The sequence below is a fragment of the Globicephala melas genome, chromosome 20 (assembly GCF_963455315.2).
Source record: "Globicephala melas chromosome 20, mGloMel1.2, whole genome shotgun sequence".
Lineage (NCBI taxonomy): Eukaryota > Metazoa > Chordata > Mammalia > Artiodactyla > Delphinidae > Globicephala > Globicephala melas.
In genome coordinates this window covers 32,893,994-32,918,456 of record NC_083333.1, presented here as the reverse complement: position 1 = coordinate 32,918,456, position 24,463 = coordinate 32,893,994, and the positions used below count along the sequence as shown (strand labels likewise).

Genomic DNA, 24,463 nt, shown 5'->3' with positions numbered 1-24,463 from the left:
ACTTTCCAAACATCCTGGCCACGTGCCTTCCCAGGACAGACACCAGCACAAGGGCCCTGGCAGTTGGGTTTCTGGGCAAGGAGCACATGACCTCCAGGTTCTGTGAGGGCTTCCTTTCCTCTGGGCACAATGTTCAGATGGGAAGCATGGTACCACATGGGTGACCATGCACTGCCCAGTCTTCTCGCCTGGGGACTGGGGACAGGTAGAGTAGCATAAACGTGCTCAGCAACCAGCTACAGGACAGTGGCCCCGAGGGGAGAGGTCATCGAGAATAGACTGGAAGGAGCCAGTGCTCACAAGACATGCAGCCTGCAGCGGTCTCCACCCAGAAGCTGCACAAGACCATTAGGTCTGGGATCGCTGCCCCCCAGGGGCCACCACCCCATGGGAGCTGTGGTGGAACAGAAGTGCTCAAAGATGGCCCAACGGCTGTCCTTCCCTAGGAAGGGAGACCCTCAGACACCTGCGGACACATCCTAACGTCAAGGACATCAGCCCTGACAAGGAGCTGGCTTTCAGTTGGAGCAGGGGAGAAAGGGATCAAGAAAAGCCATCACAGCTGCCTCAGCAGAGCCGGTTCAGCACCACCAGCACCTGCTCAGGGAAGGCCCACCGGCAGGAGGAACCAAAGCAGTGGCCACTAGCTGTGTCCTGCCAGGGTCCTAACGACCAGCCTGAAGAGTAGTCCCCAGGCCTCCGCACGGCTAGTCTCTTCAAGCCGCTGAGCCCGTCCCTCCTACCCCGGCTCCTCCGGCTGATCCCAAGCTCCTTCTCCTCCAGGGGATGTGACTCAGGGCCTCGTGGAAACACATCGAGATGTTTATTCATGAGAGTTTTCATTTCGGCGCACACCAAGACAGCCTCAGCACCAAGAAAACAAGCAACAGGAGGCCTCTGGCCAGGCTCATGTGGTTTAATGAGTTTTACTTATTGGATAAAAGTGTCAGTGTTGTGATGGAAAAAAACAAACGCAGCTCCAGTCCTCGTTTCAACCCTGTCACAGCCCAAAGGGGACTGTCCCAGTGGAAACCATGGCCACCCAGAGCCAATGTGGGGGTGGGGCCGTCTCAGGGCGAGGGGCGAGTAAGGCAGCGCAGCCTCACTCCTTGAACTTCCACTCCTGGCGGCACATGGGGCAGTGCTGCTGCACCTGCTGCGCATTGAGCCACTTGAGGATGCAGTGCATGTGGAAGCAGTGCGAGCACTGGCCCCACACCAGCGGGCAGTCGTCACCTGGCACCTTGCCTGCGGGTGGGATGAGAGGACTAGTGAGTCACAGAGCTCGGGACAAGCCAGGTGGGGGATGTGCACCCAGGGTGGCCTTGTGTCTTAGAGAGGACAGGTTTCAGGAGTGAAACCACAGATTCTGCCGTGCAGCTGCCCCAGGTAAACATCTGCAAAGCCCACCCAGGTTGCTCCTGCTTCCACTCTCCCCTCGCAAGGGGGAGCAGCTCAGGGAGCTCAGCGGCAGGAAGAGCTCTGGCCTCCCAGGGGCTGGGCCCATCTGCAGACACACCACAGCTCTGCCACTATCACCTGGCACCTGTGATGCCAAGAAGGTTACATCAGTGTGTCAAGGAGCCTGCAGAGGTGACCCGCCTCTGAGCGGTGAACTATTCCTCTTGATCAAGGTGAGGTGGGCTGGGGCCTTGGGACCTAGATGGCTCCGTCCTTAGGCAGCAGGGACCCAGTGCAGTACCAGGGAGTGGGCTGGTGGCAGCTGGGAGTGATACAGCACTACCTTCCATTTCCTCTCCATTTCTAGCCTAAAAGGATCCTACCTCCAAGGCCCAGGGCACCTGCTGCTGGCACTCCACCCCACACACCTGGAAATGCTACCTCTGTGGAGAGGGCCTGGCACAGAGAGGACACGCTACACTGCCTGTCATCAAGAGAAACTAGCCTCTCTCTGATTTTCAAGAATCTAGAAAACCCCATCACGCAGCTGGTGCCAGTAGAGCACAATGGCCTCCCCCAGCCATCACGCAGCTGGTGCCAGCAGAGCACAGTGGCCTCCCCCAGCCTCGAGTCAGGTCCCCATGGGCATTAAGGAGCTGCAGCTTGCTTTCTCCACCCTCTCTTAGGGGTGTCATTCCCCCAATCATTGCCCTGGGGGCCCTTCACGCCTATCAAACACGAGCTGTATCCAGATGTCACTAGCACATAAACACGGTGGACCAGCCGGACAAGCCAGGGTGAACAGGGTACATCCTGTCCACGAAGTAGTTCCTAAGTGCAGGGCTGAACCCCTGTGACCACAGGGCTGGGCTGGTCACCTGTGGTCCTGGTCCTCACTCTTGACACCAAACACAGGGACAGTTGACTGTACGATGCGTTAAAGAGATAACACCATGGCTGAGCCACATGACAATGCTCTCAAAACCTCATGTAGCACCTGCTCCGAGCTGCACAAGGGGCTGGGAACCTGGCCTGTGCTCTCATCCAACCTCACGGTGCTCCCGCAGCCTCCGTTACCCGACCTGACAGACAGGAGGCCAGGGCCACACGACTCACGAAGGCAGATGCCACTGCCTGAAGGGACCAGGAGGCTGGTATGGGTGCCAGGTCTTAAATATCCTTCAATGTCTGCTGAAAACACTCAGCTCCTTCCCAATTCGCAAGCAGCCCCTGCCCCACAGTGGTACCTAAACCCCACGGAGCCAGAAGGGATGGGCACTTCCATCTTTCTACTCTTTGGTTTGGGGCAGTGTTCCTCAATCTTTTAAAAAAATCCTTTCAATAACGAAACGCCACACCCTTTCTGAAACTTTTATGACAAAACAAACAGAAAATAATTTACTTGGCAAATACAAAACGATCTAACTCACTCTGCTTCCCAGGCCAGGGGGGTGGGGTGAGTAGGACTCTGTGCCAGGAACCCACAGAGTGTGACACCTGATTTATATTGGTTCCCACCCACCCAGGGTCTTTCCAACCTCAGCAGAACTATGCTTGGAATCACCCCTAACACATTAGTCCCTACAAACAGAGTCTGGAAGAGGGTGAGCAGGGGCCAGCCAGCCTATTGGTGGGGGTACCCAGCCATCCTGTCCGTTTGAGGGAGGGCTCCTGGAGGCAGCCCGCCGGGGCATCTGACAGCACAAGTGCAAGCCGACAGTGACTCATGCCAGTGCCGGTGGAATCTTCTTAACAAGACTTTCACTCCCAAAACCCAGGGACGAGGAGCAGATTTATGACAGCCTGAGTCACTCTGGATTCTCCATAGGAGTTCCATTTCAGCAGAGAGAAACCCAGTGTCACTTGATCTGTATAGAAAGCGCCCTGGCCTAGCCAAACACTTTGCTCATTACAACTGGCTCACTCTAACCTCATAACCAGCAGGTCCAAAGTTCAGACTCTTAAACCCCCTCTTCCTAGCAGCCAGCACACGTGAGCAAGCACCGCACACTGGGATGCGGCCCCTGGTGCCATCTCAGACACAAAGGCTCACTGGCCCACATTAGGCCGAGGGAATGGCCACATAAATGCTTCCGAGGACTTTTCTGTTCAGAGGTCACAATCTGCTGCTGAGGAAGTTGCAAGTACCTACCCACAGCCTGTGCTGTACCCTTAGGAAGGGTGGTTTTAAATGGATTAAACCAAGCCAGACCTTGTGCTTCTACTTTCCTTCCCTGTTATGTAAAACCTCATCAAGTAGAGCCAATCACTGACTTCCCAAGATTATATCCCACCTGTTTGATTAAATCAGGATAGATTAGCCCCTGAGTGATGACATTTCCTCTCAGGAGATGTAAAGATTAAGACTAAGATAAAATGATATTTGCACTACAATTCAATAATTTCAATTTCATGGTAAGAAGCAAAAACCTATGATTATTCCAATGCTCACAGCCCCACAGTGACAGGCCTGGTCACTGACTTCTCATCAGTCCCCAAGTCCCACTTCTCTCTTGGGACCACCCTTGTCCCCTAGGCAAAGCCTCAGATCCTTTCAGTTGGGTCTGACTAAAAACTAAATTCACTGGTGCAAAAATCTGCTTCTGACCCAAATATATAACCAAACACTTTCACTTCACAGAATACAGTGGGGACAAAGGAACAATGCAAAAGACACCACCAAGAAGAAATCTGATAAAACCCGAGCGCAGGCATTCTGCAAGACAACACTTTCTGAAATAATTAGATGTCTTTTTTAAAAAGGGACAGAGAACTCGAAACAGAACTGCTCTAGATTAAGTAGCAAAGGAACAAAGTGATCACACGTTGGGTCCTGGCTCACCCCACCCAATAATAAAAAGACATTTGGGGGGCTTCCCCGGTGGTGCAGTGGTTGAGAGTCCGCCTGCCGATGCAGGGGACGCGGGTTCGTGCCCCGGTCCGGGAGGATCCCACATGCCGCGGAGCGGCTGGGCCCGTGAGCCATGGCCGCTGAGCCTGTGCTCCTCAACGGGAGAGGCCACAACAGTGAGAGGCCCGCGTACCGCAAAAAAAAGACATTTGGAAACAACTAAAGAAATCTGAATAAGGACTAGGAATGAGGGGCAACAGTAAAGAACTATCGTCATGTTATCTGATGTGACAACAGTGGTGGGTAAAAGTCAGCACTACATTTAGAGACGCAGCTGAAGTGAGTGGGGTGAGGCTTCACATCTAGCATTAACTTTAAAACATCTGGGCAAAAACAAATATAGACACATGTTACTCACTGCTCTATGTGCTGCATGGGGGATGACCTTATTACATTACGTTTTTGTGTTCGCTTGAGAATTTTCAAATAAAAGGTTTTAACACAACTTTTTGTTCCACGTGTCTCATAGCGACTTCCATCAGGATAGGAAGCTGTGCTCTTTTTCTTACAAAACTTTTGACGGGGTCTTTGTACAAATATGGGCCCAAATAGCCTGGCTTTTCTCTATTAACTTTTCCTGGGGAAAGGAAACCAAACCCTAGGGACGCTGCGCAGGTATTTCTAGGGACACGTCAAGGCCGAAGGGTAGGCAAAGCTCGAGAGAGAGCGGGCAGGGTGCACTCACAGTCCGGGCAACAGCCATTGAAGGCCATCCGGCAGATGCCGCAGTTCTCGTCGTTGGCCACCCAGAGCCAAGTGGCCACACCGTTCCAGCACTTGATCTTCACCTTCATGGCGCGGGAAGCCTGCGGGGAGGAAAGAGACCACGAGGCTCCGTTGAGTACGCGGAGCTACAGCACTTGTGAGCCAATGAAGGAGTGCCGCCCCGAGCCAGAGGGTCAGCGCAGGCACGAGTCGCCGCCGAAGGGCAGCACAAGCTGTCTACAAGGGGGCTGGGGCTGGGACCGACTCCTCGGGAGACCAGGACGCTCAAGGCGTCTGGCAACACCGCACTTCTGCGCGGGCGTCCAGAGAAAGGCGCGTCGGATACCGTTAACAATTGCAAAAACGTGCTCTGCGCAACTTCTGAAAGGGACATGACTGACGGGGTGAGAGATGGAGACCCACGCCCGCTCCCTACGAGGTCACGCCGTAACAACCCCGGGCCAGGTCGCGCAAGCCGCACCCGCTCCCCGCTGCGGGACTGGGGTGCGGGGTCTGGGAGCGGTGGGGGAGGGGCAAGGGAGGGTCGGCACGCCCGGCCCCGCCCCAACGGCCTCACCCCCGCCGACCTAATCGCGCGCCGCCCCACCCGCTTTCAGTTGGCAGCGCCGGCGCCGCGCGGGAAGGTATGTAAACGACTGCGGCCGCGGCCCGGCAATTCTCAGCGGCGCCTGCCGAGCCCCTTGGCCCAGCGCGCACGCGCCGCCTCGCTCCTTGCCGACGCCACCGACCCACAGCCAATCCACGGCCGCTCCGAGGACGCGGCACCGGAAAACCCCGGGCGGCGCAGGAAGTGACGTGCCGACGTGCTGACGCGCGGGCTCGAGCCGAGGCCGATTCCGCGCCCGCCATGGCCGACAAAATGGATATGTCTCTGGACGACATCATTAAACTGAACCGGAGCCAGCGAGGCGGCCGCGGCGGGGGCAGGGGCCGCGGCCGGGCCGGCTCCCAGGGCGGCCGCGGAGGCGGGGCGCAGGCCGCAGCGCGAGTGAACCGAGGCGGCGGACCCATTCGGAACCGGCCGGCCATCGCCCGCGGCGCGGCGGGCGGCGGCGGCAGAAACCGGCCGGCGCCCTACAGCAGGGTGAGTGCGGAGGCCGGGTGGCGGGCCGCGGCAGGGGAACGGGCCGGCGGCGCGGCGCCGGGGCGGGCAGCCAGGCGGCCAACCGGGCTGGAGGGCGAGGGCGCCGGCCGGCCGAGCGGACGGGGAGGTCGCGCGCCGGCCGGGCTCCAAGGCGGAGACCCCGGCGGCCTTTGTCTTGGTTGGGCGCCCGGCCTCATGGCGCCGGGGGCCGAAGGGCCGTTGGCGCGACCGCCCGGGAGATGGGAAGTTAGGTGGAGGGAAGTGAAAAGTTGCGGGACGTGTGGCCCCGACGGTCGGCTGCGGCCTGGAGTGGGCGGGAAGCGGGGGCTGCGGGTCCCTCTACGCGCCTTCCTCCCTGCCGTGATGGGGGAGGGTCTTGCTATGGCCGTGAGGTCGAGGGCTAGCCCTGGAGTGAGACTCACGGGTCTCTTTCTGTTCTTATCTTTACTTTTTATTTAGCCGAAACAACTTCCTGACAAATGGCAACATGACCTTTTCGATAGCGGTTTTGGGGGTGGTGCCGGCGTGGAGACCGGTGGGAAACTGCTGGTGTCAAATCTGGATTTTGGAGTGTCTGACGCTGATATTCAGGTAAGGGACTGGAGCTTCTCGGTGGGCAGGTTACCCCGCACGGAATTGATTGTGGTGTTTGGGACGTAGCCCTGAATCCCCACCCACCTTAGGACAGTGAGCCCTCCCAGGCACCCAAGGGCTAGCCACTGTGCCCTGTAAGGGGCTCCAGGAATGCAAAGGAGAGGTCAAGCTAGAGTTGAAAGTCTGACCAGTGGGTCAGTTTGTGCTGGAAGACAGGCCCCCAGCTTAGTCTGAGGAGCTGCTGCTCTTCGTTACTAAGACGTGTTCGTTGTGTGGATGAAGGCCCTTCGCCTAAGCTTTTCTAACAGAAGCTTGGTTGAATGTGTGTCGTTTCTGTGTTATTGAAAAAACTAGGCTATTTGCCTTCTTTACTTTGTGCCTGTTTTAACGGTTTGTTGGGAGGAGAAAGCCTTTCATTTGTAGAACTGACAAAGCACAGAAGCAGGATGGTGCCAGCATCACTTTGGCTCCATTTGCCTTAAGGCCTATGTCTTATATGGAATTTTGTTCCCTGTTTTATTCTCACTTATTTTCACTTCCTGGGTTTTGTTAGTGGCATAATTCTCGAACTCATCTTTGGTTGAAGCCTCCTTTTCTTCTTTCTTTTCTTTTTTTTTTCTTTCTTTTTTTTCTTTGATTGAACCCCAAAGGCATTTAAATTTGCTTTCTATAATGATATCTTGGGGGTCAGTCCAGGAGATGGCTGGGTCAGGGTACTGGGCCTTCCTGGGTTCAGTTTCCCAGAGCCCAGCCACTTTACTTTACCGTGGGAGGACAGAGCAAGGCCGGTGAGCACTCACAGTGTCTCAACACTTTTTTTAAGGTGGTTTCTGGCATCCACTGGAAACCGCTTTTGGTGAACTCCACTTCCCGCTGTGTGCCTGCGGCCGGAGTAGCCCCACACTCTTGGGTTCCCTCTCCAACTCCCAGCCTGCCTGAGGTCAGGGCAGTTTCCATGGCAGCGCTTGACTTCAGGCTTTGCGGCAGGCTTGAGTAGGAGGAGAGGGAAAGGTGAGCCAGAATCTGCCCTGGGGGAGGGGCTGGGTCAGGGCTCCCAGTCAGCGGGCCCTTGGAGCTGGTCCACAAATGGATAGAGCCCCTTGCTCTGTGATCTTGACCTTTGCTGCTTCTTGGCACAGTCCTTGAGTGTGTTGTAAATTTTCCTTTGTTGAAGAAGATAGCGACTTAATCTTGTGCCCTTCACTGGTGGGCTTTGTGATCCTTTACCTGCATCGTGGTGCAGATGTCAGGTCCCCAAGTGGGCAGGAGCCCTCGGGCCCAGCTGCTCTTGGAAATTGTTGTCCCACCTGTCCCATCCCATACCCCAGACCCTACTACCACTGCCCTGCCCCCAACATGTATGTCTGCCTCCCAGGGAAGTACCCCAAAGCAGTTCATACTTCCAGGGAGTGTCCCTGGGGCGCCAGAAGAAAAACTGCTTTGCTGACAACTGCTCCTTCTGACTCTCAGGAACTCTTTGCTGAATTTGGAACTCTGAAGAAGGCGGCTGTGCACTACGACCGATCCGGCCGCAGTTTAGGAACAGCTGATGTGCACTTTGAGCGGAAGGCAGATGCACTAAAAGCTATGAAACAGTACAACGGTGTCCCTTTGGATGGTGCGTTTGGGATTGGCCCAGAAAGGCTACAACACTGTAGGCAGTTTGTGGAGCCTGGGGCTGGCCCCAGCCCTGCAGGAGTAGGACCCCCTCTACCTGAGGACACTTTGCATTCGCCCCTTTGTCTCTCTCTTCCATTCTGCCACTTCTCATGCTGCCCCGTACATCTGGACCAACCTCTTGTGAACCCCCATCCAGCAAGCTACATTCCTCCCCTCCTTCAGCTCCTTCCGGAAGATTCACTTCTGTGAAGCCTTCTCAGAACCACCATAGTACACCTCTGAGTACCGGGCTGTAGTCGTAAAGACAAAGGTACTTTTCCGCTTGTAAGCACCCCGGACACCTGACAGACACCCACCTACACTGGGTGAGAAGGAGCAAGGAGGCGCTGGTGGGGCTGTCGTTGGCAACATTTCGTTCTCCCACCAGCATCTCCAGGCTGTTGCTCTTGTTGGGAGCATTGAGATGCACAGCGCCCCTTTCTAGTGCTTGCGTGGAGGCCAGGGTGTGTGCCGCCAGCAGGCCTCAGAGCCCTCTAACAGGAGCTGGTCCTCTTGTGTTCTCTGCCGCAGGCCGCCCCATGAACATTCAGCTCGTCACCTCACAGATTGACACACAGCGGAGACCTGCACAGAGGTGAGTTTGGGGCCTCTGGGCGGGGCTAGCCTGTGGGTGTCCACTTACCCCGCAGACCTTTCCAGGCACGTGAGCAAGTTCCCTTTTTTTGGTAGCATAAACAGAGGCGGGATGACTAGAAACCGTGGTTCGGGAGGTTTTGGTGGTGGCGGTGGCACCCGGAGAGGCACCCGTGGAGGCAGCCGGGGCAGAGGCAGAGGAACCGGCAGGAGTTCAAAGCAGCAGCTTTCTGCAGAGGAATTGGACGCCCAGCTGGATGCTTATAATGCAAGAGTAAGTCCCAGAGGAAGACTGGGTGGGGGCCGGTCAAAGACCAACTGGAGGAGGACCTCATTTTGAGCGAGAACCTCTCTTTCTCTGTTTCAGATGGACACCAGTTAAACAGACTGGCAAATCCGTGCATGGACCAGGACCCGGAAGTCTCGTCCGTGCTCCCTGGTGGGAGGGGTGACAGACTGGGGCTGTGTGGCCAATGATGGATTTGTTTCCTTTATGTTCTAAAATAGGATTTAAAATTCATGTAAAGGTTTCTTTTTTTTTTTTCTTTTTTTTTTTTAATTCTGAAACAGACCTGTTTTGTACTGAGTTATTTTTGGGATAAATTTTACTGGTTGTTGTTGTGGAGAAGGTGGTGTTTTCACCTTTGCCATAATAAAATAGAAATGTGTGTAGAGCTGGAACTGTTTAATTCATCTCACTCTTGGAGTCCTCACCTGGGCCAGAACTCTGGTGTGGTCTGGCGGGCAGGGGGGACACAGGATCTGAGAGGGAAATGGGGCAGGCCTGCCAGGCACGTGGCACTTGGCCTGCAGGTTGGAGTTAGTCCTGCAGGAGGATGGTGGCTGCCCCTCTCCCATCTCTGTTCCCGCAGATCCGAACTCCTTTCTCTCCACCCCCAACCCCGGTAGGTGGGAGGATGTGGAGCAGTGGTCCTCAGCCTGCAGCTGCCTGTGCACTGCCTGCACAGCCAGGTGAGGGGCGGGGTGGGGTGGGGCGGGGTGCCCTGTGTTTCTGCCAGATTTCATATGGCTTCTGGGTTGAACTGTTCCTTTCCTTCTGATGCTCTGGTTCTCAGAAATGTGATTTAGCAGTTCTGACTTTGCAACATAATCCCCTCATGTTTTTCGTCTTTTGTGTCATCAAGGAAGGAGCACTGTGTTAGGGTGTTTTCTTAGTTGCGTACTTGGTGATGTAGCTAGTGGGAGCTGCGGAAGAATATAACTCGATCTGCAGAGAACTGGAGGGGCTGGCAGACACGGGTGCCCATCTGGACCACTCCTGGGACAGACTAGAGCTGGACAGTGACATCACACGCTCGAACGCCGGTGACCTGCCGTGCAGTTTCTGTGGTTCAGGAGGGGCCGAGATCCCTGTGGAATGCAGGGCACGGACACCCCTTTGTGCCCCCTCTCCTGAGGGCATGCCTGTGAGCTACTCACAGGGTCCTGGTTCTGTGGCTCACAGGTACATTCCGGGGTGGGAGGGGGAACCTTTATCACCTGATGCTGGGTTGGTTAGAACATGGTGATAGCTTTTTGAGAATAGAGACTGTGGGGAGGGGTGGGTGGGGGCCTGCAGAATGGAGCTCAGAGTCACCCCAGCCTTATGGCAGCCATTGGTTCTTCCGGAGGCAGCTGCCATGGTCTGCAGCTCAGGAGGCTTTCAGGCTTCCACGTTTGGGATGGGGCTGGAGTGAGTCACGAGGAAGGGGTGTGATTAAGGGGTGGCCTTTTAACTGTCAGTTACCGAGCTATCACTGCAGATCCAGCGGCTGCCACTTGAGCTGCCTGAGCCATGTCAGGCGCTTAATGGAAAGATGGGTGAGGTGACTCATCCCTGCCCTCAGAGGAGCCCAGTCTAACAGGAAGGGATCGTCCAGGGCCTGGCTTTAGGTGCCATGGTCATGAGGGGTGGGTGTGGTAGAGGTTGGACCATCTGGGCAGAGCTGGGCAGCATCCCTGAGGAGGTGGCCTTGGGCTAAGCAGGCACGTTCCAGGCAAGGAGACTGCTTTCTGGATGTTGGGAGAGGCGGTAGGACATCTTGCTCTGCTCCGCCTGGAAGCTGAAGAGCACCTGATTGAAGGGTGCGCTGGGCCCAGGCCAGAGGCTGTAAATGGTGGGACTAGTGGCCCCTGGGATGGGGAGCCGTGGGCTGTTGGCTCAGGTGTTTGGAGCTAGTGATGGCCAGGATTTGGGGGCTTGTGGGGCATCGTGAGGAGTGGCCAAGGGGTGCTGCATGGGAGGAGGATGTCTTTAGTGAAGAGAAAGTTTCAGGAAGAAAGCAGGCCATGGACAGGGGCCATGCTCCGTGGTGGGTCCAGGTGGGCAGAAACACCGGATGTGGGTAGGCGTCCAGATGTGGACCCAGACGAGGGTTGCTTTGAGCTGGATGTCTCTGACCTGGAAGTTGGCTTGGGGACACTAGCTGGAGGCGACAGGAGTAGGCAGGGGGTGATGTCATGGTTGCTGGAGGCCTGTGGTGGGGAGGCGACCGAGTCAAAAAGCCTGTGTTTTGGCAGGGAGCTGAGAGAAGCCTCCTCATCATTTTAATCCTCAGTCTTCTTATTTGTGAAATGGGAAACCCCACATTACTTCAAGGGCTGGAGGACCATGTGCTTTGCTGTTCACGTAGGGATACTCTCGGAAAGAAGGGACTGGTGAGTGTGCAGCGGCAGCTTCTGTGCTCCAAGGCGACTCAGGCTTCTGGTCACCTGAGGGCAGTGCTGGGTGTCCCTGTGATAGTCAGCACTTCCCCCAAAATACTGGTCGAATGAGTGAAAGGATGAAATAGACTTGGTGCTCTTGCACGTTTTCTCCTTCATGTTCTTTGCTCAGACGCTGGATTGCAGTCTCGCAGAACGGGTGGAAGGGGCTGCCCCTCTTGCTGGGTCAGGCCCCCACTGGGATGTGCCCCAGCCCACCTCCCACCATGTGATATGAGTGGAAAGCTCAGTGATTGGTCCAGGAGTGGCAACACGCCTCGCCTGGCTGGTCAGTTAGTCTTTAGGATTTTCAAAGGTGTTGAGAAGAATGCCAGCGCCAGGTAGGGTGGCACACCCACAGGGACTGGGGCTTCTGGGCTCTGATGGGATGCTCAGGTAGAGAGGAGCCACTCAGCTCCTGGGTGTGTTCCTGACATTTGCTTGGTTGAGCAAAGATACACGTGGTTTACAGAGCAACGTGGATAAGGAGGAACAGCCCTGTTCCTTGGCAGGTGATGGGAAACCCAGCAGGAGCCAAGGTGCCAGAGTCATTGAACAGTTGTCACACTTAGACATGGTTTGAAATACCAGAAGAGGAACGTTGCTGTGTCTGTGCTCAGCAGCAGTTCTCTAAACAAGGGTTTTGTTCTTGCATGCAGGGAGCTGAGGCTCTAATACAGGAAACAAAAGTGAGAAATTATAGTACAGTCTAACAAGTACAATAGAAATAAGTGAAGGAGAACATAGAGCATTTGTGTTCTGCTGGAACGTACATTCCAATGGGGGAGAGGTGGGAAAAGTGAAATACAGGATGTCAGGTGGTGACAAGGCTGTGTAGGAAAACAAAGCAGAGGATGGTAAGGAGTGGGGAGAGGCCTTTGCTGATGAGGTGGAGGTGTGAGCACCTGGATATTTGGAGGGGAGCCTTGCTGGCAGAGAGAAGAGCAAGTGCAAAGGTCCTGGGGTGAGAACGCCAGGACAAGCCAGAGCCTAAGCGTGGCTGGGTGGAGGGGGCAGAGGTTGTGGGGCCTCACTACTGGCTTCTGTGCTGGCTTTGAAGGAAGTAGCCCTGTGGGGGCATCTACCAGAGGTGCAGCTTGGCTTGAGGAGGGGCCACCAGGGCCTAGCATTTGGAGACTGACGTGGGTGACATCCATAGACAACGACTGAAAAAGCAGAGAGGATGGAGTAGGCTTTTGTGTTTTTGTTTCAATGTGTATGGAATGTGAAGTACTCTTAAAAGCACTAGTTTTTTAACTGAAAAAAAAAAAACACATTCAGTCAGTACAAAAGGGTAATGATGTAAACAATCACCTTCCCAACGTTGTCCAGACGAGACCCTTGTTACTTCAGGATTTTTTTTTTTAATGAGAGCTTTATTAACGTGTAACTGACATACTATAGAGCTAACCCAGTTACAGTAATTTTACTACATTCACAGAGTCACAAATCCACTACCACATTCAAATTCCAGAATATTCTCATTACCCCAAAAAGAAACCCATTAGCTGTCATGCCTCAGTTCCCCTCTCTTAGCCTCCACTTGTCCACTTTCCGTCTCTGTGGATTTGCCTGTTCTGGACATTCATACAAATGGATTTATACAATATGTAACCTTAGTGTCTGGCTTCTTTACTCAGCATAATGTCTTTGAGGTTCATTGTTGTTAGAGCCTGTGTTAGTATCCAGTCCTTTATCTTGCCAAATATCCTGTGGTGGTTATTTCACATTTTGTTTTATCCGTTCATCAGTTGATAGATATTTGGGTTGTATCTACTTTTTGGCTATTGAAATAATGCTGCTGTGAGCATCTGTGTACACATTTTTATGTGGAGGTAGTTTTCAGTTCCTGTGGAGTGGAATTGCTGGGTCATAAAGCAACTAAGTTTAACTTTTTGAGGAGTCGTGGATCTTTCCACAGCAGCTGCACCATCTTGCATTCCAGACAGCAGTGATAAGGGCTCCAACTTCCCCACTTTCTTGCCAGTAGTTGCCGTCTATTTTTTTATTTTAGCCGTCTATAGGGTGTGAAGTGGGTTCTCATTGTGGTTTTGCTTTGCAGTTTCTTTTCTTTATAATCTTTCTTTTTTTAAATGTCTGGATTGAATAATAGTTATCATGGATAACACGTTCCTCCCTGGACAATTTGGAGGCCTTTCCTTGCAAACACTCATAGCCTAAATGGAATTGAATGTCCTGTTACTATCACCAACATTCATCACATTCAACAAAATAAAATCGTAAAAGGTTGATTTAGTTGAACGTGAGTACCTGTACTCCAGTTTTATAAAGATGAATACAGAGATCTCTTTATATTACCTGTATTCTTTAGATTTTATAGAAATGCTCAATCAGAAATGATGTGATCTTCTTGAAATTGACATAGCTAGCATCTTCCCTAATCATTTCTGTTAAAGTCGGCCTATTTCTCCGTTTAACTGTGCATGTTCTTAAGTGTCATTTTGTAATTTTGATATTCAGATTTATAGAAAAGAAGTGAAAATCATACAAAGAATTCCTGGATCCTCACCCAGACCCCCAGATGGAACCCCGTTCCTTTTCATTCTCTGTTTCTTTCTGAACTGATGGAGAGTAAGTTGCAGCGTGATGCCACTATACCCCTAAATCCTTCCACGTGTATGTCTTTAAAAACAAGGACATCATCTTACATAATCAGACCTTAACACTTGATAACAATACCGTTATCTGAACCACAGACCTTATTCAAGTTTAGCCAGCTGACCTAATAGCCTGTGTTGTAAATGCTTTCTCTGGTTCACATGGAAGAGGAATGCCTGGGCCACTGCCTTGAGCTAAAGATGTCTGTAGTCGCCTGTAACTGGTAGTACTTAGCCTTTTCGTGTCTTTCACGACCTTGACACTTTTTGAAGATCAGTCTCATTGGGGATTGTTTTGCTTCGTTATGATTAGTCCAGGGTTATGTATTCCAGGCAAGAATACCACTGAAAGGGTTTCCCGTGGGGTACAGCATGGTGGTCTATCTGTCTCATTACCCATGCTGTGACCTTGCTTGTGTGGTTCAGTAGGAGCTGCCAGGTTTCTGGACTGTAGCATTATCCTTCTCCCCTTTATAAATTTATTGGAGGAGAACTTTGAGACTAAATGAATACTTGTTTCTCACCTCATTTTGCCTGCTGATTTTAGCATGCTATGATGCAATAATTATTATGGTGTTTAATGGTGAGTTTTTTACATTTCCCCCATTCTTTCAACATTAATTGGAATTTTTTTCTAAGAAAGAGCAGTCCCTTCACCATTTATTCGCTTATATATATCAGTATGGACTTGTGGGTATGTATTTGATTCTATGAGTCATAATCTGATAACTGTTAAACTCTGTTGCTCAGACTGTTAGGATTCCTCCTGTGCCCTTTTGACATGCCGTGTCCGTTTTTTTTTGGCTGCGTTATATGCAGCATGTGGGATCTCAGTCCCCCAACCAGGGATCGAACCCATACCCCCTTGCAGTGGAAGTGCAGAGTCTTAACCGCTGCACGGCCAGGCAAGACCGCCATGTCCTTTTTAAAGCACGTCCTGACTTTCTGGCCCCAGGAGAGGCTCCAGGCTCACCTTCTAGTCCCTGGCTCCTTTCATGGTGACTGTATTTAGCAACCAAGATCTGGATATTGGGTGTGCTCTTTGCTACTGAGCTGTTGTTGCATCTGAGCCCTCTCAGGACAGAGCTAGGAACTGTATATACTAATTCATGCATACGCATCTATATTCACTTCTGTATCTATTTAGCTGTATATATGCATTTTTAAAAACCATGAGTTCATACTGATATCTCTGATTCCAACCCAATTCCATAGGATTCCTTCTCACTTCCCCTTATTTGTAAATTCTTTCCCTGACAGAAACGTGGCTCTCATTATCAACATGATATTTGCTTATATGATGTAAATCCCTTAAGTGTCCACCTAACCTGATTTTAGAACTCTAACATATAGTCCTGTGAGAAGCATTTACTAACTAGGGTACAGAATTGGGTTCTTCTGTGAGTTGAGGTCAACGCATAGAAGAGTATCCAGTGAGAAAGTACTGGTTTCCAAAGTTGCTTATGCGAGTCCTTCTCTTCCACCCCCTTCAGTGTAATTTGTACTATAGTTAGTTTCTTTTGTTACACTTTGCATTCCATTGTGGCTTCCTCACATACCCTGGTTGATTTTTTTTTTTGGTAATTTACATATATTGTCATGGAATTACATATGATTGTATAATTTTCATAAATGTTTATATGGCTTACGTTAATTAGCTGTTATTATTAATGAGTCACCCTGGGATCAACTGACCATTTAGGGGAAAATAGCAATAAATAATATATATCATTAAAGATTTTAATATAAAAATAAACCATCAAAGTACCAGGAGGTAATCTCATATTAGTTTTATTTTTTTAATTTATTATTTTAAAATTTATTTATTTTAGGGCTCCCCTGGTGGCGTAGTGGTTGAGAGTCCGCCTGCTGATGCAGGGGACACGGGTTCGTGCACCAGTCCGGGAAGATCCCACATGCCGCGGAGCGGCTGGGCCCGTGAGCCACGGCCGCTGAGCCTGCGCATCCAGAGCCTGTGCTCCGCAACGGGAGAGGCCACAACAGTGAGAGGCCCGCGTACCGCAAAAAAAAAAAAAAAAAAATTATTTATTTTATTTATTTTTGGCTGCATTGGGTCTTTGTTGCTGCGCGCAGGCTTTCTCTAGTTGCGGCGAGCGGGGGCTACTCTTTGTTGCAGTGCGCGGGCTTCTCTTTGCAGTGGCTTCTCTTGTAGTGGAGCATGGGCTCTAGGCGTGCAGGCTTCAGTAGTTGTGGCACACAGACTCAGTAGTTGTGGTTCTCGGGCTCTAGAGCGCAGGCTCAGTAGTTGTGACGCATGGGCTTAGTTGCTCGTGGCATGTGGGATCTTCCGGGACCAGGGCTCGAACCCATGTCCCCTGCATTGGCAGGTGGATTCTTAACCACGGCACCACCAGAGAAGCCCGATTCTCATTAGTTTCAAATACATCAGCTTGTGTAAGCTAGGCCAGAGTTAATTTTTATGTTATCTATGTGGGTTGTACAAACAAATTATAAAATGTTTTAGCATGTTAATTAATTGTAAATTAATATCTGTATATAAAATCAATGTGAGCATTCCAGTTTTTTTAAATGTACAAAGCCATCATAAACAAGCCATTCAAGTTACCATTAATGCTTTCATAGAGTTAATATTTCTTTCTGGGTTGTTTTCTTTTTTCTTTTTTTTTTTTTTTTGGTCCTTGTCAAATATATAAACATCCAAGAGTTGATGATGATACTTAAAAAAATCTAATGTTCACATCTGGAGATTACTTTGGCACTAATTCATTCTAAAAATTGACAAATAAAAGCGAAGGAACAAACATTTAATGTTTTTTTCTATACAAACTGTAATTTGAAGGGATTAAATAGCTGATGACTGGAGGTTCTTTTAAAAGAATTCCAGCTAAGAAATGCAGAAATGTTAGAAAAATCACCATTTTGTGATACCTAATAAAATGTTGCATGTTGGGAAGAGTCCTCAGCAGCTGATGTGGTGATGGATGATGGTGGACCAGGCAGCTCCTGGAGCCTACTGCACCTCACTGCAGGTGGGACCAGCAGAGAGTCCCCTGAGATGAAGCACTGGGAAGCCCACAGCACCTCCCGAAATTGACCTGGGGCTCATCCCCCCTGAGATGTAAGGGGAATAGAAGACCACACCACACTACACCACACCTAGAGGATTCACCTAGCAAATCCAGAAGTGCCCACGGGAAGTTCTCACCACAGGTGTCCTGGCTTCCTCCCCACCTAAGTGCCACAAGCATAGAAAAGGCATCAAAAGTGACTGTGGTATAATAAGTAGTAAATTGATCTTTCTCCCTAGTTCCTGGGACAGAGCTCCTAAATCCCTTGGAATTTCCAGAATGATAGGATCGTCTTTTGTTATTCATAACAAGGCCCTTTCAATTCATGTTAATGAATGACTCTTGGTCGGCCCCTGGATAGTTTCAGGCTGGATGCTAGTCACCAGAAAGACCAAGACTTGATTACTGGGTTGGAACTCTCAGCCCCACCCACCCACTATCCCCTGACCTCTGGGGAGGGGAGAGGGGCTGGAGATTGAGTTAATCACCAACATTCAAATATTTAATAAGAACCCCCCTGCCAATGCAGGGGACACGGTTTGAGCCCTGGTCCAGGAAGATCCCATATGTCATGGAGCAACTAAGCCTGTACGTCACAACTACTGAGCCTGCACTCTAGAACCCGAGAGCCACAAACTACTGAGCCTGCATGCTGCAACTACTGAAGCCCGCTCGCCTAGAGCCTGTGCTCCGCAATAAGAGAAGCCACCGCAATAAGAAGCCCCGTGCACTGCAACAAAGAGTAGCCCCCGCTCGCCGCAACTAGAGAAAGCCTGCACACAGCAATGAAGACCCAAAGGCAGCCAAAAAAAACTATATGATGCCATCATTTTAGGACATTAAATTGTCAAAGATATGTTCTTTTAAAAGATTAACACAAGCTTTTCTTGGAAAGGGTAAAACCAGGAATTTTCATAGAGGTGACATGATCCTACAGGTACAAAATCTTAAGGAATTACACAAACTTTAAGAACTAGTAAATGAGGGCTTCCCTGGTGGCGCAGTGGTTAAGAATCCGCCTGCCAATGCAAGGGACACGGGTTCGAGCCCTGGTCCGGGAAGATCCCACATGCCGCAGAGCAACTAAGGCCATGCGCCACAACTACTGAGCCTGAGCTCTAGAGCCTTCAAGCCACAGCTACTGAAGCCCGCGTGCCTAGAGCCCGTGCTCTGCAACACAAGAAGCCACCGCAATGAGAAGCCCGCGCACAGCAACGAAGACCCAACGTAACCATAAATAAATAAATTATTAATTTTAAAAAAAAGAACTAGTAAATGAGCTTAGTAAGGTTGCAGAATATAAGGATATAACATCAATACACAGAAGTCAACCAACAATTCAAAAATGAAATTAAAATTCTATTTATGTCAATACAAAAAAGAATAAAATTGGGACTTCCCTGGTTGTCCAGTGGTTAAGACTCCGCACTGCCAGTGCAGGAGGCATGGGTTCGATCCCTGGTCAGGGAACTAAGATCCCACATGCCACTCCATGTAGCCAAAAAAAAAAAAAAAAAAAAAGGAACAAATTTAACAATAGAAGTGCCAGACCTGCACACTGAAAACTGAAATACTGCTGAGAGAAACTAAAGATTAAATAGTTGTGTGGGGGTGGGGGAGGGACAGACTGGGAGTTTGGGGTTAACTGTTACAGAATGGATAAACAAGGTCCTACTGCATAGCACAGGGAAGTATATTCAATATCCTGGGATAAACCATAATAGAAAAGTATATAAAAAAGAATGTATATATGTGTATAACTGAGTCACTGTGTTGTACAGCAGAAATAAACACATTGTAAATCAACTATACTTCAATTAAAAAATTAAAGGACTTCCCTGGTGGTCCAATGGTTAAGACTCCCTGCTTCCACTGCAGGAGGCACGGGTTCAATCCTTGGTCAGGGAACTAAGATCCCGCATGCCACAAGGCATGGTCAAAAAAATTTTTTTAATAAATAGATGCGTAGAAATCTCATGCTTTGGGTTGGAACATTCAATATTGTTAAAATGGCAATTCTCCCCAGATTGCTCTATGAGTCAATGTAATCCCTATCGATAGGTGCTTTTGTAGAAATTGAGAACACATTTTTAAGATTTATATGGAAATTCAAAGGACCTAGAATAGCCAAAACAATTCTGAAAAGAATAATAAAGTTGGAGAACCTACACTACCAGATTTCAAAACTTACAACAAAGCTACAGCAATCAAGAGGTTGTGGCATATAGATTAAGGAACAGAATTGAGTCTATAAATAAACCCTTTTTAAGTTTATGGTGAATAAAATTTCAACAAACGTGTGAAGACAGTTCAGTGGGGAGAATTATTAGTCTTTTCAACTCTTGACACGTGTTATACACAAAAATTAACTCAGAATGGAGTACAAACCTAAATGGAAGCTGAAATTATACACATAACAGAAGAAAATATAGGAGAAAATCTTTACAACTTTGGCTTAGGCAACGAGTTCTTAGACACAACATCAAAAGCATGAGCCATGAAAAAAAAATTGATGTTAGAATTCACTTAAAAGGTTTTGCCCTTCAAAAGACATCATTAAGAAAAAAAAAGTCACAGAAAATATATCTGACAAAGGACTCCCATCCAGGACCCATCAATAGTCTTACAACTGAATAGAACAACCAAACTTAAAAATGGACAAAAAAACTTAAATAGATGTATTACCAAAGAAGACTCTTCAACAGGGAAATGCAAATCAAAGCCACAAAGAGACACCGTGTCACATCCACTAGGACAGCTTTAATCAAAAAGACAGACAGGGACTTCCCTGGTGGTGCAGTGGCTAAGATTCCGCCTGCCAATGCAGGGGACACAGGTTCGAGCCCTGGTCCGGGAAGATCCCACATGCCATGGAGCAACTAAGCCCGTGCGCCACAACTACTGAGCCTATGCTCTAGAGCCCGTGAGCCACAACTACTGAGCGCACGTGCCACAACTACTGAAGCCTGCATGCCTAGAGCCCATGCTCCGCAACACTAGAAGCCACCGCAATGAAAAGCCCACCTGCCGCAACGAAGAGTAGCCACCGCTCGCCGCAAATAGAGAAAGCCCACATGCAGCAATGAAGACCCAATGTAGCCAAAAAAAAAGACAGACAATGCCAAATGTTGGCAGGCTGTGCCCAACTGGAACCTTTTCACATTGCTGAAATGTGAAAAGGTGCATCCCCACCTTGGAAAACACAAGGAATTTCACACTTGGCAATCTACCCAAGACGAACAAACGTTCATGCAAAGACAGCAAATGTTCACAACAGACAAAAAGGAAACCAAAAGTGCATCAACTGACAAGTGAATACAAACAGAATATGCTCTACTTATACAATAAACAGGAGAAAATGTGCATTCTACGCTGTAGATGGACTGCAAAACATTAGGTGAAATCACAAGACACCAGAATACTATATATTGTGTGATTCCACTTACAAGAAATGTCCAGGAAAGACAAATTTACAGATGCACAAAGCAGGACAGTGGTTGCCAGGGTCTGCAGGGGAAGGGGGGCTAGAGTGGGCATCAACTACAAATAACTCAAGGGAAACTTTCTTGGCATGAGGATTATGCACCTCTACAAATTTACTAAAAAATTCTTGAATTGTAAACTTTCAATGGGTGGATTTTGTAAATTATACCTCAGTAAATCTGCCTTTCTATGTCATTAAATATTTTTATTTGAATAATATAAGAAGTTTTAATTAATCACAGGGTTTTTTAAATTAATATATATTAATATTTACTACAGTGTAGATGTTCTGGGGCTGCTCAGTGATCTGCTCTGCTTTTCAGATCCCTGTTAGGAAAACGTTTGATATTGTAAAAGTGCCGAAATAAATGTCCTTGCAGCTAAACCTTTGCACACAGCCATGGTTCTTTCCTCAGAATTCTGTTAATTCTGTTAAGGTTCAAGGTGTACTTTCATAGCCCTCCCCAGCCCCGCTGGGCGTTCCGGGTGTGGCCATGCGTGTCACATCTTTGCTAATTTGATAAAAGGTTCAAAGCAGCGTCATTCCTCCCTTGTGATGGTGCAGAAACACGTCACATTCCAAGGGGTCCAGCTCCTGCAGGTCCAACCTGTACCTACGGAAAGGATGAAGGGCAGGGACACAATGTCAGCACTGGGTATGGTGTTGCCAGCCAGTCCCAGTTGTGGGAGACGCTAAGGACCAGTGATCCTGGTCCTTCAACAGGACACTGCACGGAGCAGAGAGGATGATCCTATTAAAGAAGACCCTAGGGCTTCCCTGGTGGCGCAGTGGTTGAGAGTCCACCTGCTGATGCAGGGGACATGGGTTCGTGCCCTGGTCCGGGAGGATCCCACATGCCGCGGAGCGGCTGGGCCCGTGAGCCGTGGCCGCTGGGCCTGCACGTCTGGAGCCTGTGCTCCGCAACGGGAGAGGCCACAACAGTGAGAGGCCCATGTACCGCAAAAAAAAAAAAAAAAAAGAAGACCCTAACACAACTAATGCAATGTATGAAGCTCTAACAAAAAGTAAAAGAACTCAGTACAATCAAGGAAAATATTGGTTAGATCTTTAATGATATTTAAGAGTTTGTTATATTTTCTTGGTTGGTATTCCAGGTACCTACTGCTCTTTAAATTACTCCAAAACGTGGTGTGAAACATATTTTACTATGGTCACAGATTCTGAAGGTTAGGGAGTGAGACAATTGTTTTGTCTGGTGCCACAAAGCAGGTCTTCTGGGTCTTCAGCTCCAATTTTCAGATTGAGAAGCCACACCCCCCAGCCTCACCCTCACCAGAGTCTTGACCAGAAGCCATGATGGGATGAGACTTCTGGGGGTCCTGGGAGGCAGAGAGTGTGTTTTACACAAGAGGGTCACACATCCTTTGTTTCTATTCCCGTTGAGAGGTGGAATCTAACTCTGTTATGATGTGATTTCTTTTCTGTTATGATTCCTACTCATCTTGTGTGAAACTTGTAGGATTTAAGCTATTGTTAAGACATGTTATGTAGCTCAAAATGGAGTCACACTGGCCAACGTGAACGTCCATGTTAATTGTTTTGAAATGTCTGTTGTAGCACTGCAAGTATCTTAAGTGATAAACTAAGAGTGTTACTTTAGATAAGAAGTTTGATGAATGATATATGTCACTGGAAGAGAAGGAACAACTGATAGAGTGAAGACCCCTCCCCCAGGGGGTAACTGTTGCTCCTTAAGAGACCACTAAGCCCAGTGACTTGAAGACTCTTCCCTGAAGGACCCGACTCCATGTTGTTGAGAGCTGTTCCAGCCTTTTGAACGTTGCCAGAGGCCCTGTCAGAGCAGAAGGCAACTTCCCATTCACACTTGTCTCAAGACCTGTGGCCAGACCAGAGATGCTGCTTGTGCTGAGACGCCTCCTTCTCAGACTTCTTCTTGGAGTGGTTCATTACCCCCTTTTCCCTACTTTGTAACCGTGTGTAATAAACTGAGAGATTCGTGAATTGAATGTTGGCTACTGTTCCCTACATCTCCACTCCTGATTCTCACCTGCCCTCTGCTAGGCCGTGCCCTTCCTTCACAGTAGAAAGGACTCTTGGAACATTTGCTCTTGGAGTCCAGCGGCCAAAATCCCATGGGAGTTGTGTGGGCGGTCCTCGGGCCAACAGCCCAGGCTGTTGAAATGGGGCCATCTTGACGGCCAGTCTTCATGGCCAGTCTTTATGGCTGCAGCACGACCAAGCTGATTACAACTGCACGAAAGAAAGCCCAGCCCTCAGCCCACAGAATAGGAGAGAACCATAAACCGCTGCTCCAGGCCACTGCATTTGGTTGGTTTGTTTTTAGGCTGCGCCAAGCAGCATGTGGGAATATTGGATCTTAGTTCCCCAACCAGGGATCGAACCCATGTCCCATGCAGTGGAAGCGCAAAGTCTTAACCACTGGACCTCCAGGGAAGTCCTGGAGTGGTTTGTGGGATGACTGTACTGCTATTATTTACTCCCAAAGGATCCTTTTCTTTTTTTAATTTTTTTTTTAATATTTATTTATTTATTTATTTAGGCTGCGTTGGGTCTTCGTTGCTGTGCGTGAGCTTTCTCTAGCTGCCACGAGCAGGGGTTACTCTTCGTCACAGCGTGCGGGCTTCTCACCACGTCGTAGGCTTCTCTTGTTGCAGAGCATGGGCTCTAAGAGCGGAGGCTCAGTAGTTGTGGCGCAGGGGCTTAGTTGATCCACGGCATGTGGGATCTTCCCAGACCAGGGCTCGAACCCGTGTCCCCTGCATTGGCAGGCAGATTCTTAACCACTGCGCCACCAGGGAAGTCTGGATCCTCTTCTTTAGAAATAGATACATGCTGAAATATTTATGACATTTGACGTTTGCTTCAAACTTGCTGCATGTGTTAAGGAAATGAGGGCACACATGACACAGGATTGGACACGAGCTGGTGGTTACCTGTTGAAGCTGGGGATAGGTCCCCTGGGCTTCATAATCCCATTCTTTCTAGCTTGGTCCATGTGATGGGCCGCCTCCTTGTCCTCATGCTCCTGTGCTCTCCTCCGGTGCTGTACTGGGGAAGGTCTGTGTGACCAGCAGAAGACAGCAGAAGCGATGGCACTTCTGAAACTAGGTTGTAAGGGACACTGCAGGTTTGTTTTTGGCGCTTTCTGTTTCCCTGGCTTGCGTTCTCTTGCTGCACGCAGGATCTTCGTTGCTGCATGTGGACTCTTAGTTGTGGCATGCAGGATCTAGTCCCCCCACCAGGGATTGAACCCTGGCCCCCTGCATTGGGAGTGCAGTCTTGCCCACTGGACCACCAGGGAAGTCCCTCTGTTTCTGTTTCTGAGGCCTCACTTGGGGGACGCCAACTGCCTTATAGAGACGCCAGAAGCTGTGGGCAGCAGGGAACTAAACCCTCCAGCCAACAGCCCACTGCATATCCTTGAGACCAGGTCCCAGGCTCACAGCTGACCACAACTTCACAACACTGGAGCCGGAATCACCCCACAGAGCAGCTCCCTAATCCTCGTTCAAGATAGTAAATGTTGGTCGTTTTAAGCTGCTAAATTCCAGGGTAGGTTTTTACCCAGCAATAGGTGACTAACATAACAAGTTTGGTATTTTTCAAAAAGCACTTGGGTTATGGGAAAGCAAACTT

The 24,463-nt window shown here is 49.7% G+C and overlaps 2 protein-coding genes across 4 annotated transcripts; one reads left to right on the top strand and one right to left on the bottom strand.

Moving 5' to 3' along the window:
• Nucleotides 1-900: 900 nt before the first annotated feature.
• Nucleotides 901-5,765, bottom strand: ANAPC11 (anaphase promoting complex subunit 11). Of its 3 annotated transcripts, none has more exons than XM_030843178.2 (3): nt 5,625-5,765; nt 4,998-5,118; nt 901-1,248 (listed from the first exon to the last, which is right to left on the bottom strand). In XM_030843178.2, exons 2-3 carry the CDS (start codon nt 5,104-5,106, stop codon nt 1,103-1,105), a joined length of 255 nt encoding a protein of 84 aa, XP_030699038.1. In that variant the 5' UTR covers nt 5,107-5,118; nt 5,625-5,765; the 3' UTR covers nt 901-1,102. The 3 variants fall into 3 exon arrangements, with proteins under 3 accessions (XP_030699038.1, XP_030699037.1, XP_060146987.1); XM_030843177.2 differs by having other exon boundaries at nt 5,605-5,764; XM_060291004.1 differs by having other exon boundaries at nt 5,595-5,748.
• An 81-nt stretch (nt 5,766-5,846) lies between these two features.
• On the top strand, nt 5,847-9,641 carry ALYREF (Aly/REF export factor). The gene is made up of 6 exons (XM_030843175.3): nt 5,847-6,122; nt 6,582-6,713; nt 8,187-8,334; nt 8,907-8,970; nt 9,066-9,243; nt 9,337-9,641. The coding sequence occupies exons 1-6, from the start codon at nt 5,886-5,888 to the stop codon at nt 9,349-9,351; spliced, it is 774 nt and encodes a 257-aa protein (XP_030699035.1). The 5' UTR covers nt 5,847-5,885; the 3' UTR covers nt 9,352-9,641.
• Nucleotides 9,642-24,463: the final 14,822 nt, after the last annotated feature.

Bases quoted from the DNA above. Each gene is read 5' to 3' on its own strand.
- ANAPC11 (XM_030843178.2), bottom strand. From the start codon at position 5,106: ATGAAGGTGAAGATCAAGTGCTGGAACGGTGTGGCCACTTGGCTCTGG. The intron at 1,249-4,997 runs GTGAGTGCACCC...TCCCACCCGCAG, and splicing joins CAATGGCTGTTGCCCGGACT to GCAAGGTGCCAGGTGACGAC.
- ALYREF (XM_030843175.3), top strand. From the start codon at position 5,886: ATGGCCGACAAAATGGATATGTCTCTGGACGACATCATTAAACTGAAC. The intron at 8,335-8,906 runs GTGCGTTTGGGA...TCTCTGCCGCAG, and splicing joins CAACGGTGTCCCTTTGGATG to GCCGCCCCATGAACATTCAG. The intron at 8,971-9,065 runs GTGAGTTTGGGG...TTTTTTTGGTAG, and splicing joins CAGCGGAGACCTGCACAGAG to CATAAACAGAGGCGGGATGA.